Below are 14,071 nucleotides of genomic sequence, written 5' to 3' on the forward strand. Positions count from 1 at the left end.
CATAAAAAGAAAGAAAGAAAACAGACAACCCACAAGGGAGGGATGGGAGGACGGCACGCCGCCACCACACAGCCACATGGATTTTAAGTACCCAAAATCGCCCCGCGCAGCGCGACTCGGATTTTCTTTATCAGACAGACAGACAAAATAACCTCCAACCCCCTCAGTCTCTAAAATAAAATATTCTTAGCTTCAAGCCCCCCTCCGAGACTAGGGACAGTCACCATCCGTACACAGGAGAGATGGGAGTGCGCCTCGCCCCCACTTGCCCTGACTACACAGGATAGCATGCCCCGATAACGGCGACACATAGTGGGGGACACTGCGCAAGGAGGGGGTGCGAAGGCTCATTGGGGTACTAGGTGGGACCATGAGGGGGGGTGGGCGGGGTCCTGTGGGGGTGAAATGTTGCGCGGCGAATTCGAACCTACCCCCTCGCCGCGCCGATCCTCACGCGGAGGGAATCAGTTAGAATTCTTTATCCAAGTTAGTGTGAGTGCGCGCCAGTCCCGTGCCCAGTGTTGTGCGAGGGAGTTTGGTTGTAAAATTGTTTAAATTCTTTATCCAAGGGAGGCCTTTGCTTGGCCGATCGGTCGTCGGCTATCCGTGCTTGCTGTGCCCCTGCGTGGTGTGTTTCAAGTTCTTACAACCCAAGGTGATAGAGGGCCAAAAGATCGATTGCGCTCTTGCCGATCCGCACCTACCTAGGCTCTTGGGTATGTATGTATGTAGGAAGGTTAAGAACAGTCAGGCTCGGACTGGACACCAACGCGGTATGGGTGGACGCACGCAAGACAGATGATGACGACACGCACGAGCGACACCACAGACACAAACAAGCTCACAAGACACACAGCCAGCGTGGCTGCCACACATCCTGAGTGGGCGTACACGTCACTCAGGCCACGTCCCCCCTGTCGCCCCCCCCAGCACTCCAAGGTGCCAAGAGACAAACAACAGCTTGGCGCGCCCCAGCTCTTCACAACGACCTGGTTATCCGGCTCCTTGCGTGGCCGAATCGGCTTGGCCGATCGGTAGCCGGCCGCGATGGACGAGGAGGCGCTGACACCCAGCCCAGAGGCCCTCGAAAAGGGCAGATCTGGCGAGCCCTACGAGATGCCCGCCCAGGACCGTGCGCTCATGCTCGTCCTGGCCATTGCAGCGCTCGTGATGCCAGTCTTTGGCGTTCTCAGTGTCACGCAGACAGACTGCGACGCCATCATGCGCTCGTTCTCCGCGTTCATGATCACCTTTGGCCTCGTCCAAGTCGTAAAGTCGTTCCTGGCTTTCGTGTTCAAGGTGCCCTTTGAGCCAAGCAAGCAGCAAAAGAACTTGCCGACGAAATGCGTGAGCGCGCTCGGCCTGCTCTCCATCGCTATGGCCGTCTGGGGCGTGGCTATCACTGCGCCCAGAGTGGGAGAGCTGCCCAGTGACGAGTGCTCCGCAATGTACTTCTACACCGCGTTCATCACAGCAGCAGCGAATCTCGCCATTCCTCTCGCTATAGCCATCGGCTTCTGTGTTGCGATGGCCCTGCGCAAGACCTGAGTCGGTGTGCGTGTGCCGTTCCGACTCAGCGCCCGGTGCACTAGATGTGGTAGTTCTAGCTAGTTTATAGATCGTTTGAGGCGAGGGGGAGACTAAAAAGGGAGGCCAACTCCGTGGCGTTGGCCCACCCCGCGCCCGCCGCGCGCGTGCAGCGGTTGGCCAAAACCGAAAACGCAAAAGCCGGATCTAGCCCGGATCTCGTGCCCCAGCCGGGAAGAACGAGAGAGCACTGCCACCCCACCACCTCAGTGCCCCCCCGATCCTAGTCAGCGCGGCGAGACGTGTGTACCCCTTCATGACCACCAGCCTGCCCGCCTCCGCGGTGGCCACACGACCGCGGCCTCGTCGCGGCCCTCGTTCGTCCCACTGGCTGTTGGCCCGTCCCTGCGTTGCCTGCGTTATCCCTCCTCCTCCGCGACTCCCTCAAGGCCGGCCGGGCCTCCTTCCACCCAGTGAAGAGCTTCCTCAGCCACTCGATGTTGTTCCTCCCTCTTCATTATGCGCGCCGTAGCCTCATCATTGAGCTGGATCCACCTCTGCACCGCTCCCGTCGCCGCCTCGGCCACGACTTGCAAGTTCCTCGTGACCCCGGCGCCAAGGTCCCTCCGACTCTTCTCCGAGAGATCATCTACCAGCGCCGGCAACACCCCCCCGACGGCTGGTGCTAGTGCATCGTACCCGTCCTCATCCAGCACCCTATAGCGTGAGCCCTTCAGCGCAGCGACATGCGCCATCCTCAGCGTCTTCAGCGTATCCTTGGAGTCGGGTGCCGCCTGGGCTACTTTGCTGATCGCCGTCCCCGTTTGCGCTCGCGCTACTCTGAGGAACCATCTGGCCTGCTCCCTATTCCCCAGGCAGGCGCCGCTTAGCGAGTGCGCCATCGTCGCTCTAGGCGGGTTCTCATCTTCCTCGGTCCATTGCTGTGCGGCTTTCCGCACGATCGGACACAGCGGGTCTCGCTTTAGTGCCGCCCTCCTCGCCGCGTCCCTCGCGGCCTTACAGACGAGGCAGCCCCTGAGTTCGCTCCTCGTGGCGGCGCCCGGGGTCTCTCTCCCCGCCTCTCCCCGCATGATCCTCTCGTGGTGCGCTCCGTGTGGCACCCCCGCCTGCTGCCGCACCCGCGCTCCCATGACGGTCTTTGTCACCACGTTATGATCATCCACAGGTACTGCTGGTAGAGTCCTACTGGTTTTAAGAATTTCATGTGCTTGCGCGCGTACGCACATGGGGCGCACGACGGATCAGTCTGCGCCTGTGGACTGAGCCGCACCACACGGTGGGAGCGCTGGCTGTGCACGGCACATGGGGTCGGTCGACGGTCGGTGTGACGTGTGTGCGCGTGCGCGAGAGAGAGATGTGGTGTGTTTGACTCGCTCGGTGCCGCGAGCGAGAGGGGAGGGCGAGACGCCGCGCTGGGTATTAATCAGAGTGTTAGTCAAATAATCCTCGCACACCACGACTCGCGCATACACCACGACTCGACCCACAGGGAGAGTGCGTGCGCTGCGACGGACCCAGCCAGCACCGGCAGTGCGGACACAGTGCGAGTTGCGATGACTACCGACGCACAAGCACATCACGCGACGTAGTCTGCAACACCGCGCGGCTGGACATCACACACTTCACCGGTAGGACTCACTGGGTCGGACACGCGCGCCGTGCAGCGGCAACCGAAGATACCGAGAAGCCCGCCCGAAGCTCCGAACCATGTGCTGTGGTCGCTGCCACGCCAACCGCGCGGCCGGCCCGGGCGCAAGCCGTGACGACTGATCGCGGCGGCAGCGCCGCGCGCCCTCGTGCCGCGGTGCGCGCCGCTCGCGCCGCGCCAAGGGAGGTCTTCAGCCTGCGGCGCGCTCACCCGCAGCGCTGCCGGGCGTGCCCATAAAAATGCGCCGCCTCTGGACGTCTCTGCCGCCTCCAAGGCGACCGACGCCACGAGTGATATGCGCGACGCCACCGTGAGACGTCTGGACGGCTCGCTGCGACCTCAAGGCCAGCCTCGCCGCCCGCCGTGAGCGCCAAAAAAGCGTCAACCGCGCAACCGCGCAACCGAGAGAGAGCCGCCGAGACGCTTCAGCGATCCGCCAGGAGCCGGGCCGAGGCCTGTCCGAAGCCGCATGCCGCTCGAGTCGGTCGCCTGGAGCACCCTGGGAGGCGCCCGTCGAAGCCACAGGGGCTGTGCTGGCGGCGCGGATCAGCCCCCCCACTCGTATTGTTCTCCCTGGCGTGCGCGAGTCGCTCGTCCTAGGGAGCGAACTAGTGCGAGTCACTAGTGTACTCGAATGCAAGCGAAGGGTAGCTCTCGTCTGCTGCTGCTGCTGCTGCTGTTGCTCTCGCTACTGCTGTTGCTATTGAAGCTGAGGGCCCAACTTCAGAATCGTGCTTTTTGGGTTGGGTTGGGTTGTTGGCCCGGGTTGGGTTGGTCCGTGAGGTTGGGTCGTCGGCGCGAATGGTGAGGTCTCGACCGCCGCCGCTCACGCCAGCGGACGGCCACCATCGGTGTTTTTGGCTTCGCCACCGTCCAAAGCGTGCGCCATGCGCTCGCCGGCATCGAGCGAGCAACGTGATCGACCGAGCGGCTTGCTGTGTGGTCGCCTTCTTGTGGCTCTCGTCGAGAGCGTTTTGCGTCCCGGCGGGTGGGAGAATGTGTGTCGTTGATGTGTCACTGTGTGCGTCACATCGATGTGGATAACAAGCACGGTCGATCCGTCAAAGCGATACACTCGTTCCTATCACGCTGGAAGGCTTGCATGGAGCTCTGCGCCGGCACACAGAAGAGCCGTGCGGCAAGAGAAGAGCTCGATGGGGAGCGAGAACCGTCAGATTTTCAGGTGTAACCTGAAGTCCGTCGCGATGCACTCAATCCCTCCCGAGCGAAAGCCTGTGGCTCTCTCGAACTCGTCGATATATTGCGGATAAACTGCTCTTCCCGCATAGCTTGCAGAGTCAGAGGCGCAGAAAGGCTGCGAGTGCTCGACGAGTCTTGCGAGCTGCGCGGTCAAACCTGGGGGGAACTGACCGCATCAAGGCGGACTTCCGAAACCTGGGTGAGCACCTCTGACGGTTCTCGCTCCCCATCGAGCTCTTCTCTTGCCGCACGGCTCTTGCTGTGTGCCGGCACAGAGCTCCGTGCCAGCCTTCCAGCGTGATAGGAACGAGTGCATCGCTTCGACGGATCGACCGTGCTTGTTATCAAGACCGATGTGACGCACACAGTGACACATCAGACGACACATATTCTCCCACCCGCCGGGACGCAAAACGCTCTCGACGAGAGTCACAAGAAGGCGTCCACACAGCAAGCCGCTCGGTCGATCACGTTGCTCGCTCGATGCCGGCGAGCGCATGGCGCACGCCTTGGACGGTGGCGAAGCCAAAAACACCGATGGTGGCCGTCCGCTGGCGTGAGCGGCGGCGGTCGAGACCTCACCATTCGCGCCGACGACCCAACTCACGCCGGACCAACCCAACCCGGGCCAACAACCCAACCCAACACGAAACAACCCAACTCAAAGCACGATTCTGAAGTTGGGCCCTCAAGCTGCTGTCTAGTCGCTACGCAATTGTCGCTGTCTGTTAGCTACGGTTGCTGTGCTAACGTGCGCATCGTGTTCACGCACACCGCACCACTTTCCGCCCGGAAGGATAGGAGTGGTGCATTCGGGTGCGCATCGTGTTCACGCACGTGTGTGTGCTACCGCAGAGTGGCCTGGAGGCGACAGATTGCTTCGTAGAAGCGCTCCTATGCCTTATCCCCGGGAGGTGTCGCAGCGTGCGAGCGGTCGTCGTCGCTCCGAGCTGGCCAAGCGTATTGGCGGGTCGCCTCACGCTTGACCTGCTGGAGTACCGTTCGCACGCCGCCCCGGGGTGGCGGGGTGGTGGTCCCTGCGAGACCACCCGACGCCGTGACTCACGGGAGGGGCAGCCAAGCCCTCCACGTGCTCCACGACGCCACCCGCCTACTAGCGTTTCGTGTGAGCTACGGGCGGCGTGCAGGCTCGCTGAGTGAGCGCATCTCGCTGAGGCAGCTGTGAACGCACGCGGTTGAGCGAGCTCGGCAGGGCGATTGTCTCATCTCTTGAGCGACATTGCGATCTCGCCATCGTGCCATGCAGCGGCACAAGTCGAGCTGTGAACACGCGGTGTGAATGAGCTCGGCAGCGAGATTGTCTCATCTCTTGAGCGAGATTGTGATCTCGCGATAGTGAACGAGATTGTGATCTCGCGCTAGCGCTCGCATGGGCCTTGCCATGTATCGATCACATGGCGAGCTCGGCAGAGAGATTGTCCCATCTCTTGAGCGAGATTGTGATCTCGCGATAGTCAACAAGATTGTGATCTCGCGCTAGCGCTCGCAATGGGCCTCGCCACGTATCGATCGCATGTGGCGAGCTCGGCATAGAGATTATGCCTCATCTCTTGAGCGAGAGATTGTGATCTCGCTATGGTGCCATGCTGCGGCACAAGTCGAGCTGTGAACACGCGGTGTGAACGAGCTCAGCAGAGAGATTGTCTCATCTCTTGAGCGAGAGATTGTCATCTCGCTACAGTGCCATGCAGCGGCACAAGTCGAGCTGTGAACACGCGGTGTGAACTAGCTCGGCAGGGAGGTCGTCTCATCTCTTCCCGAGAGATTGCGATCTCGCTATAGTGCCATGCGGCGGCACAAGCCGAGAGCTGTGAACCCGCGGTGTGAACGAGCTCGGCGGGGAGATTGTCTCATCTCTTGAGCGAGAGATAAGCATCTCGCTATAGTGCCATGCAGCGGCACAAGTCGAGCTGTGAACACGCGGTGTGAACGAGCTCGGCAGGGTGATTGCTTAATTTATTGAGCGAGAGATTGGCATCTCGCTATAGTGCCATGCAGCGGCACAAGTCGAGCTGTGAGCACGCGGTGTGAACGAGCTCGGCGGGGAGATTGTCTCATCTCTTGAGCGAGAGATTAGCATCTCGCTATAGTGCCATGCAGCGGCACAAGTCGAGCTGTGAACACGCGGTGTGAACGAGCTCGGCGGGGAGATTGTCTCATCTCTTGACTGAGCGAGAGATTAGCATCTCGCTATAGTGCCATGCAGCGGCACAAGTCGAGCTGTGAACACGCGGTGTGAACGAGCTCGGCAGGGAGATTGTCTCATCTCTTGACTGAGCGAGAGATTAGCATCTCGCTATAGTGCCATGCAGCGGCACAAGTCGAGCTGTGAACACGCGGTGTGAACGAGCTCGGCAGGGAGATTGTCTCATCTCTTGAGCGAGAGATTAGCATCTCGCTATAGTGCCATGCAGCGGCACAAGTCGAGCTGTGAACACGCGGTGTGAACGAGCTCGGCGGGGAGATTGTCTCATCTCTTGACTGAGCGAGAGATTAGCATCTCGCTATAGTGCCATGCAGCGGCACAAGTCGAGCTGTGAACACGCGGTGTGAACGAGCTCGGCAGGGAGATTGTCTCATCTCTTGAGCGAGAGATTAGCATCTCGCTATAGTGCCATGCAGCGGCACAAGTCGAGCTGTGAACACGCGGTGTGAACGAGCTCGGCAGGGAGATTGTCTCATCTCTTGAGCGAGAGATTAGCATCTCGCTATAGTGCCATGCAACGGCACAAGTCGAGCTGTGAACACGCGGTGTGAACGAGCTCGGCGGGGAGATTGTCTCATCTCTTGAGCGAGAGATTAGCATCTCGCTATAGTGCCATGCAGCGGCACAAGTCGAGCTGTGAACACGCGGTGTGAACGAGCTCGGCGGGGAGATTGTCTCATCTCTTGACTGAGCGAGAGATTAGCATCTCGCTATAGTGCCATGCAGCGGCACAAGTCGAGCTGTGAACACGCGGTGTGAACGAGCTCGGCAGGGAGATTGTCTCATCTCTTGACTGAGCGAGAGATTAGCATCTCGCTATAGTGCCATGCAACGGCACAAGTCGAGCTGTGAACACGCGGTGTGAACGAGCTCGGCGGGGAGATTGTCTCATCTCTTGAGCGAGAGATTAGCATCTCGCTATAGTGCCATGCAGCGGCACAAGTCGAGCTGTGAACACGCGGTGTGAACGAGCTCGGCGGGGAGATTGTCTCATCTCTTGACTGAGCGAGAGATTAGCATCTCGCTATAGTGCCATGCAACGGCACAAGTCGAGCTGTGAACACGCGGTGTGAACGAGCTCGGCAGGGAGATTGTCTCACCTCTTGACTGAGCGAGAGATTAGCATCTCGCTATAGTGCCATGCAGCGGCACAAGTCGAGCTGTGAACACGCGGTGTGAACGAGCTCGGCGGGGAGATTGTCTCATCTCTTGAGCGAGAGATTAGCATCTCGCTATAGTGCCATGCAGCGGCACAAGTCGAGCTGTGAACACGCGGTGTGAACGAGCTCGGCGGGGAGATTGTCTCATCTCTTGAGCGAGAGATTAGCATCTCGCTATAGTGCCATGCAGCGGCACAAGTCGAGCTGTGAACACGCGGTGTGCACGAGCTCGGCGGGGAGATTGTCTCATCTCTTGAGCGAGAGATTAGCATCTCGCTATAGTGCCATGCAGCGGCACAAGTCGAGCTGTGAACACGCGGTGTGAACGAGCTCGGCAGGGAGATTGTCTCATCTCTTGAGCGAGAGATTGGCATCTCGCTATAGCCATGCAGCGGCACAAGTCGAGCTGTGCGCGCAATGGCTCTCAGCCGCCGCCCGCAACGGGCCGGGTGTGTCGCACTTGCCGCTCGGCAGCGGTGGCTAACGCAGTTAGACCGTGCATCATACACACGGTGTCACACGCTTTTACACCCGCAACGGGCACACAGCCGTGTATTGGACTTGCCGCTCGGCAGCGGTGGCAGACGCCGCTGGCCCATGTATCACTCACATGGTGTTACACACAACATGTACATGTAACATGTATCAGTCCCATGGTGTCACACGTACTGCCACCCGCCACGGGCGCAGTCGTGTCGCACACGCCATCCGCAGCGGAGGCTAGCGCCTCTAACCATGTATCAGTCACATGGTGAGATCGCATCGTGCTCGCAATTCGGCAGATCGCTGAGGCAACGAGGTCGCGCGGGCTGGCGGGGCTGGGGCGCGGGCGATCGGGCTCTTCGCGGCGTGGGCCGGCTGCAGGCAGCGCGCCGGCTATGCATGCTAGGCCCCGAAGGGGCCTGCCCAACCACCTACGGTTCGCAGGGTGTGGCGGGAGGGGCGAATCGTGCAGTGTGAGCGAGCGAGCAAACGCAGCGGGGCAGCGTGCATCGCTCGCGAGCAAGGAGATCGGCGATCGACTTTGTGAAAGCCGAGCACGTGAGGCGCCGTCACAGCTGTCGCTGTGAATGGCTTATCGGATGGCTACCTGCGAGCGGGCTGCAGGTGGCCGGGAGGTGGGAACCAAGGCCGTCGCGATCGACAGGCCTACTCGTACAATACGGGCTCCGCTCCACACCGACCAAACCTCTCGGAGCTAATATTGAGCGATCGCGTTATTTGTGCTGACCACAGCGCCGCCGAAGAGAGGCCGCCGCCTTCTTCCAGCGCACCGCCGCGCACACACCACTCGCGCGCTCTTCACGCACTTGCCCCGTGCCGCGCGCGGAGCGGCGACCTCGCTGCTTCGGCCGCGCCTGCGCATACGGCGTCTCCGCCGCGCGCGCTCAGAGAGCGTCTCCCTGCGACACAGCGACTGTGTGTTTCCCTCTCCACCCAGACCCCGAGGCGCGCGCTCGGCGCGCTCTCCTCAGCGGCGCCCTCCTCGCCGCGCCGCGCGCAGGAAGGTGGGATGACGTCAATGGAGCTGATCCGCGGCGGCGACGACCTGACGATGGTCCGCATCGTGCCGCCCCAGACCAAGACATTTGCCTTTGAGGCGACCAAGGGCGCGTACCTCTTCTCGATCGACGTGAGCGGCTCCATGAACGCCGCGGCGGAGGTGCAGCAGGAGGACGGCGACAAGGTCAACCACGGCTGGTCGCAGCTCGACATCGCCAAGCACTCGACCAACACGTTTGTCACGTCGCTCGAGGACGACGACCTCGTGCGCGCCCCCGCCCCCGTCGTCTCCCGGACTCCACCGCCCGGCCGCGCCGCGCCTCCTGTTGCGCCGACGCGCCCGCCGCCCTCAGGTGTGCATCATCACCTACTCGGACGGCGCCACCACGCTGCTCGACTGGACGCGGTGCGACAGCGCGGGCAAGGAGAAGGCCATGGAGGCGATCGCGTCGATGAAGCCCGAGCGGTCCACCAACCTGATGGCGGGGCTCACGAACGCCTACGACGCCTTCTCGCGCGTCCCCATCGCGGCGGGGACGCTCAGCCAGTACGCGCTCAACATCATCATCACGACCGACGGGATGCCGTCGGCGCAGTGGAACCCCGCGCGCGGCAAGAACGGGTACAAGCCGCTCGTCCGCACGCTCTCCAAGGCGGCGGAGAAGCGCGCCGGCGTCGCCGGCCGGATCACGCTCACCTCCATCGGCCTCGGCTGCAAGCTCGACTCGGAGCTGCTGGCGGGCATGTCGGACCAGTTCCTGCACATGCCCGACCCCGGCTCGGTCGGGCCCTTCATGGTGAACCTCCTCGCCGCGCTGCGCTGCACCGCGCGCCTCCCGACCAAGGACGGCGTCGTCGCGTCGCACGCGACGCTCGTCGTCTCGCCGCGGAGCGCGCTCGCCGGCCCGCTCCCCGGCTACGGCGCGGCCGACCCGGCCGAGGGCGAGGCGGCCCAGGTTGCGCTCGGCTGGATCGGCTACGACCAGCCCCGCCACGTGCTGCTCCCGCTCGTCCGCGGCTCCCCCGCCATCACCGTCTCGCTGCACGTCTCGGGCACGACGGTGGCGTCGGCCTCGTCGGCGGACGCCGTCGCCGCCAACGAGGAGCAGGCGCGGCGCGTCGCCGCGCAGCTGCTGCGGCTGAAGACGGTGGACGCGCTCGGCGAGATTGTCGTGCGCTCCCCGGCCGGGATCCCCTCGCCGCAAGCGACGCCGCTGACCAACCTCCTCGAGGCCTGCGAGCGCTCGATCGCAAAGGCCGAGCCCGACGTCGAGGCGCTCGTCGCGACGCTCCAGCAGGAGGCGGTCCTCGCCTTGAAGCCGCCCGAGCCGGGCGACTCGAGCGTCTACTCCATCTGGGGCGCGCACTACTTCCGTACCTTCCGGCTCATGCTCCTCGCCGAGCGCCGCTCCAACTTCCGCGACCAGGCGCTACAGCACTTTGGCAAGGACGCCGACGGGCAAGAGGGCGTCTTCGAGGAGCAGTCCAACGAGGCGGAGACCGCCTTCGCGACCATGAAGGCGCCGGAGCCGTCGCTGCTCGTGCAGCCGGGCGCGCCCGCCGCGCTCGGCGTGCCCGTCGCCGTCGGCGGCAGCGCGCCGTGCGCGCCGGCCCCAGTTCTCCCGGCCGAGTTCATGCGCGGCGGCGGCTGCTTCGCGCCGGAGACCCTCGTCACCGCCCTCGGCGCCGACGGCGCCCCCTGCCGCGTGCCGATCGACGCGGTCGGGCCGGGCGACGCGCTTCTCGCGGCGGACGGCTCCGTGGCGCGCGTCCGCTGCGTCGTGGTCACGCCGTGCGCCGGCGGCCGCGTGATGCTCACGCGCATGCCTTGCGGCCTCGAGCTCACCGAGTGGCACCCAGTGCTCGACGGCGCGGCGGACGGCGCGCCCCGCTGGCGTTTCCCGCTGCTGCTCGGCCGCCGCGTGATCCGCCGCTGCGCCGCCGTGCACAACTTGCTGCTCGACCGCGCGCACGCGCTGGAGGCGCCCCCGCCCCAAGGCCGGCGCGGCTGCCCCTCGACCGCACTTCACTATCGCCCTGTCGCCGCAGGTCACCGGCCCGGAGGGCGGCGCCGGCCGCGTCGCGCCCACGCTCGCTCACGGGCTGCAGGGCGAGGTCGTCGGCCACGCGTTCTGGGGGAGCGCGGCGGTGGTCGACATGCTCCGCGAGCAGCCCGGCTGGGAGGAGGGGCGCGTCGTCCTCCTCGACCAGGCGGCCGCCGAGCCCACTCTCGTGCACGAGGCGGCCAGGGCCGTGCCCGCGACCGCCTGACTTGCGGTGCTCCGGCGCCCGCATGATCCCGGCTTCGAGCTCGTCCACCGATGGGCCGCCGCTTGGCTGATGTGTTGATGATGAAGCGAGTGCCCGGGCTGGTTCTCTGTCGCACAAGGACGAGGCGCTCCACGTCTCGCATCTAGATAGCCTCTAAGCCCCGTACGTCGTCGAACCGCGCTGAAACCTGAATTCTGCGCGTGTTTCCCTGCACGCTTTTTTGTCGGTCTCGTCTGTGTGTGTGATTGTGCCGGTTGCGTTCTCTAGTACTGACGCAAGCGCACGAGCGCGCGCGAGTGTCGAGAACCGCACACCTTACTCCTGTCTCCTCGCACTACCACTAGCGCTTCGCACGCGCGACGCGGCGTCGACCGTCGTCCCCCGCGCCGCCGCGCCCCTCGCCCCACGCACGAGCGACGAGGCCCTGCTCTGAGCTCCTCTCGTCACCGCCACGACCATCTCAATCTCTCACATAGAGAATGCGCCAGGAGCAACCGCGGTGCCGGTCCCCACTGACGCCTCTCAAGCTCTCTCTCTCTTCTCTCGCTCTCTCGCCAGACATTCACCGCAGGACGTCGCACCACATCTCTCCAGTCCCGGTCGCCGGCCGTCTCGGCGACCGGCGTGGGCGAGGACCGGGCTAGGGCTGGCTCGAGGGGATGCGGCAGAGGTACCAGAGCCACGGGAACTGGAGCGCGCCCACCCCCCAGAGCAGATAGTCTTGCCTCGCAGTTCGTCCCTGGCGCGTGGGCGTGGGGGGTTTTGGCGTGCGCTGGGGAGGGGGAGTGGTGGTGGTGGTGGAGTGTGTGTGTGTGTGTGTGTGTGTGTGCGTGTGTGTGTGTGTGTGTGTGTGTGTGTGTGTGTGTGTGTGTGTGTGTGTGTGTGTGTGTGTGTGTGTGTGTGCGCGTGTGTGTGTGTGTGTGTGTGTGTGTGTGCGCCGATTTTTGGGGGGGGGGGGGGGGTTGCCTTGCCGGTTGGCGAGCCGACCCCCTGGGTGAGGAAGCCGGGCGTGAAGCCGGCGGGCCGAGCAAAGGCTCGCAGCATCTTGACGACAAAGGTGCCAAGCAGGAGGGTGCAGATGAGCAGCGCGCTCCAGTGGCCGTACGAGCCGCACAAGCGCGAGGCGGCGAGTGTGACGACGGCGCCGAGGAACTTGTACCCGCTCAGCGCGACCGAGTCGAGCACCGGCACCGCGGCGCCGCGCAGGTAGAGGCCGAACTTGAGCATCGCCGTCTCGAGGACGAGCACGCCCAGCCCCGAGGAGCCAGCTGCGCCGAGCACATCCGGCGAGGTGAACTTGCCCTCGGCGCCGAGCGTGAAGCCGTAGGCGAGGATGTACGTGACGTACGCCATGAGCGGCAGGTAGAGGTCGGGCGCGTTGACGTCCGCCTTGGGCGGGAGCGGCGCGCCGTCCTCTCCGAGCCTCCGGTCCCACTCCTTGTGACGAAACGGCAGCGCGATGACGCGCAACTTGCGCAAGACGTAGAGCTGGTTGACGGCAAAGTAGTAGCGGAGCGTGGCGAGCGTGGAGCCGGTGTACCGATTGAGCTGCCCCTGCGCCTGCCCCGCGTAGTTCATCGCCATAGACGCCGCCAAATCCTCGACGCCGCCGCCGCCGCTGCCCGTGCCGCCGCTACCCAGGGCCGCGGCAACGCCCGCCGATGCCAATGCCGCCGCCGCGCCGCCCGCGCCGCCCGCGCCGCCGCCGCCGCCGCCGCCGCCGCCGCCGCCGCCGCCGCCCAAGAAGCTTCCGCCCAGGGCGCCGAATAGCCCGGCTGCCGAGCTAGGCTGCTGCTGCTGCTGCTGCGGCGGCGGCGGCGGCGGCTGCTGCGGCGGCGGCTGCATCATCCCGGTCGTGGCTGACGGCTGCTGCGGCTGCATCATGCCTGTCGAGGCCGAGAGCGACGTCGCGGGCGGCTCCTCCGTGGAGACCTTGCGCGGCACAAAGATGTTGGGCCGAGGGGGCATCGGCGAGGCTGCGGCGGGCGACTGGTGAGCGCCGCCGGGCTGGTACCCCTGCGGCGGCCGCGGCGGCGGCTGCCGCGGCGGCTGAGGCGCCGGACCCCGTGGCTGCGGCGCGTACGGGTGCTGCACGGGGGCACCGGGCGCCGCCGGCTGCGGTGCAGCGGGCTGGTACTGGAACGGCTGTGCTGGGCGAGATGGTGGTGTTGGACGAGCGGGTGGTGGGCCTGCAGGCGGCGGGCCCGCGGGCCGCCGCGCTCCCTGGCCCGCCCACTGCTGGTCCTCCTGCTCCCAGTCGTCCCAGCCCGCGCCTCCACGCTCCGCCCGCATCCACACTCCAGCGATAGGTTCCTCTTTCAGCGCCCAACAGGTGCCGCGCCGGAGAAAAGAATTTTAGGGGCGCCGGCGCACCGACCAGGTGGGCCCCTACGTGGTATGGGGGCGGGGTCCGGCGGACGCTGGCGTGGACTGCGCAGACGTGTTGCGGGGCGGTGGACTTCATGGCACCATGGAGGGTGGTGCGCTGGCAGCCCGACTCCCTGTCATTCCTAC

At 64.5% G+C, this 14,071-nt stretch overlaps 4 protein-coding genes across 4 annotated transcripts; 3 read left to right on the forward strand and 1 right to left on the reverse strand.

Moving 5' to 3' along the window:
- The first annotated feature begins 1,021 nt into the window (after nt 1-1,021).
- EMIHUDRAFT_366599 (hypothetical protein) lies at nt 1,022-1,642 on the forward strand. The gene has a single exon (XM_005779805.1). It carries the CDS (start codon nt 1,048-1,050, stop codon nt 1,546-1,548), a length of 501 nt encoding a protein of 166 aa, XP_005779862.1. The 5' UTR covers nt 1,022-1,047; the 3' UTR covers nt 1,549-1,642.
- A 404-nt stretch (nt 1,643-2,046) lies between these two features.
- On the forward strand, nt 2,047-2,743 carry EMIHUDRAFT_235766 (hypothetical protein; the record flags this gene model as incomplete). Its single annotated transcript, XM_005779806.1, has 3 exons — nt 2,047-2,147; nt 2,403-2,592; nt 2,714-2,743. The coding sequence occupies 3 exons, from the start codon at nt 2,047-2,049 to the stop codon at nt 2,741-2,743; spliced, it is 321 nt and encodes a 106-aa protein (XP_005779863.1).
- A 6,257-nt stretch (nt 2,744-9,000) lies between these two features.
- EMIHUDRAFT_457162 (hypothetical protein) lies at nt 9,001-12,243 on the forward strand. Its single transcript, XM_005779807.1, has 4 exons — nt 9,001-9,034; nt 9,288-9,551; nt 9,640-11,268; nt 11,336-12,243. The coding sequence occupies exons 2-4, from the start codon at nt 9,297-9,299 to the stop codon at nt 11,555-11,557; spliced, it is 2,106 nt and encodes a 701-aa protein (XP_005779864.1). The 5' UTR covers nt 9,001-9,034; nt 9,288-9,296; the 3' UTR covers nt 11,558-12,243.
- Nucleotides 12,198-13,141, reverse strand: EMIHUDRAFT_235769 (hypothetical protein; the record flags this gene model as incomplete). Its single annotated transcript, XM_005779808.1, has 2 exons — nt 12,198-12,296; nt 12,545-13,141. The coding sequence occupies 2 exons, from the start codon at nt 13,139-13,141 to the stop codon at nt 12,198-12,200; spliced, it is 696 nt and encodes a 231-aa protein (XP_005779865.1).
- Between the last annotated feature and the right edge of the window lie 930 nt (nt 13,142-14,071).

This window comes from Emiliania huxleyi, assembly GCF_000372725.1.
Source record: "Emiliania huxleyi CCMP1516 unplaced genomic scaffold EMIHUscaffold_225, whole genome shotgun sequence".
Classification (NCBI taxonomy): Eukaryota; Haptophyta; order Isochrysidales; family Noelaerhabdaceae; genus Emiliania; species Emiliania huxleyi.

Coding starts and splice junctions, on each gene's coding strand:
- EMIHUDRAFT_366599 (XM_005779805.1), top strand. CDS start 1,048: ATGGACGAGGAGGCGCTGACACCCAGCCCAGAGGCCCTCGAAAAGGGC.
- EMIHUDRAFT_457162 (XM_005779807.1), top strand. CDS start 9,297: ATGACGTCAATGGAGCTGATCCGCGGCGGCGACGACCTGACGATGGTC. Junction 9,552..9,639: donor CGCTCGAGGACGACGACCTC/GTGCGCGCCCCC, acceptor CGCCGCCCTCAG/GTGTGCATCATCACCTACTC. Junction 11,269..11,335: donor ACCGCGCGCACGCGCTGGAG/GCGCCCCCGCCC, acceptor CTGTCGCCGCAG/GTCACCGGCCCGGAGGGCGG.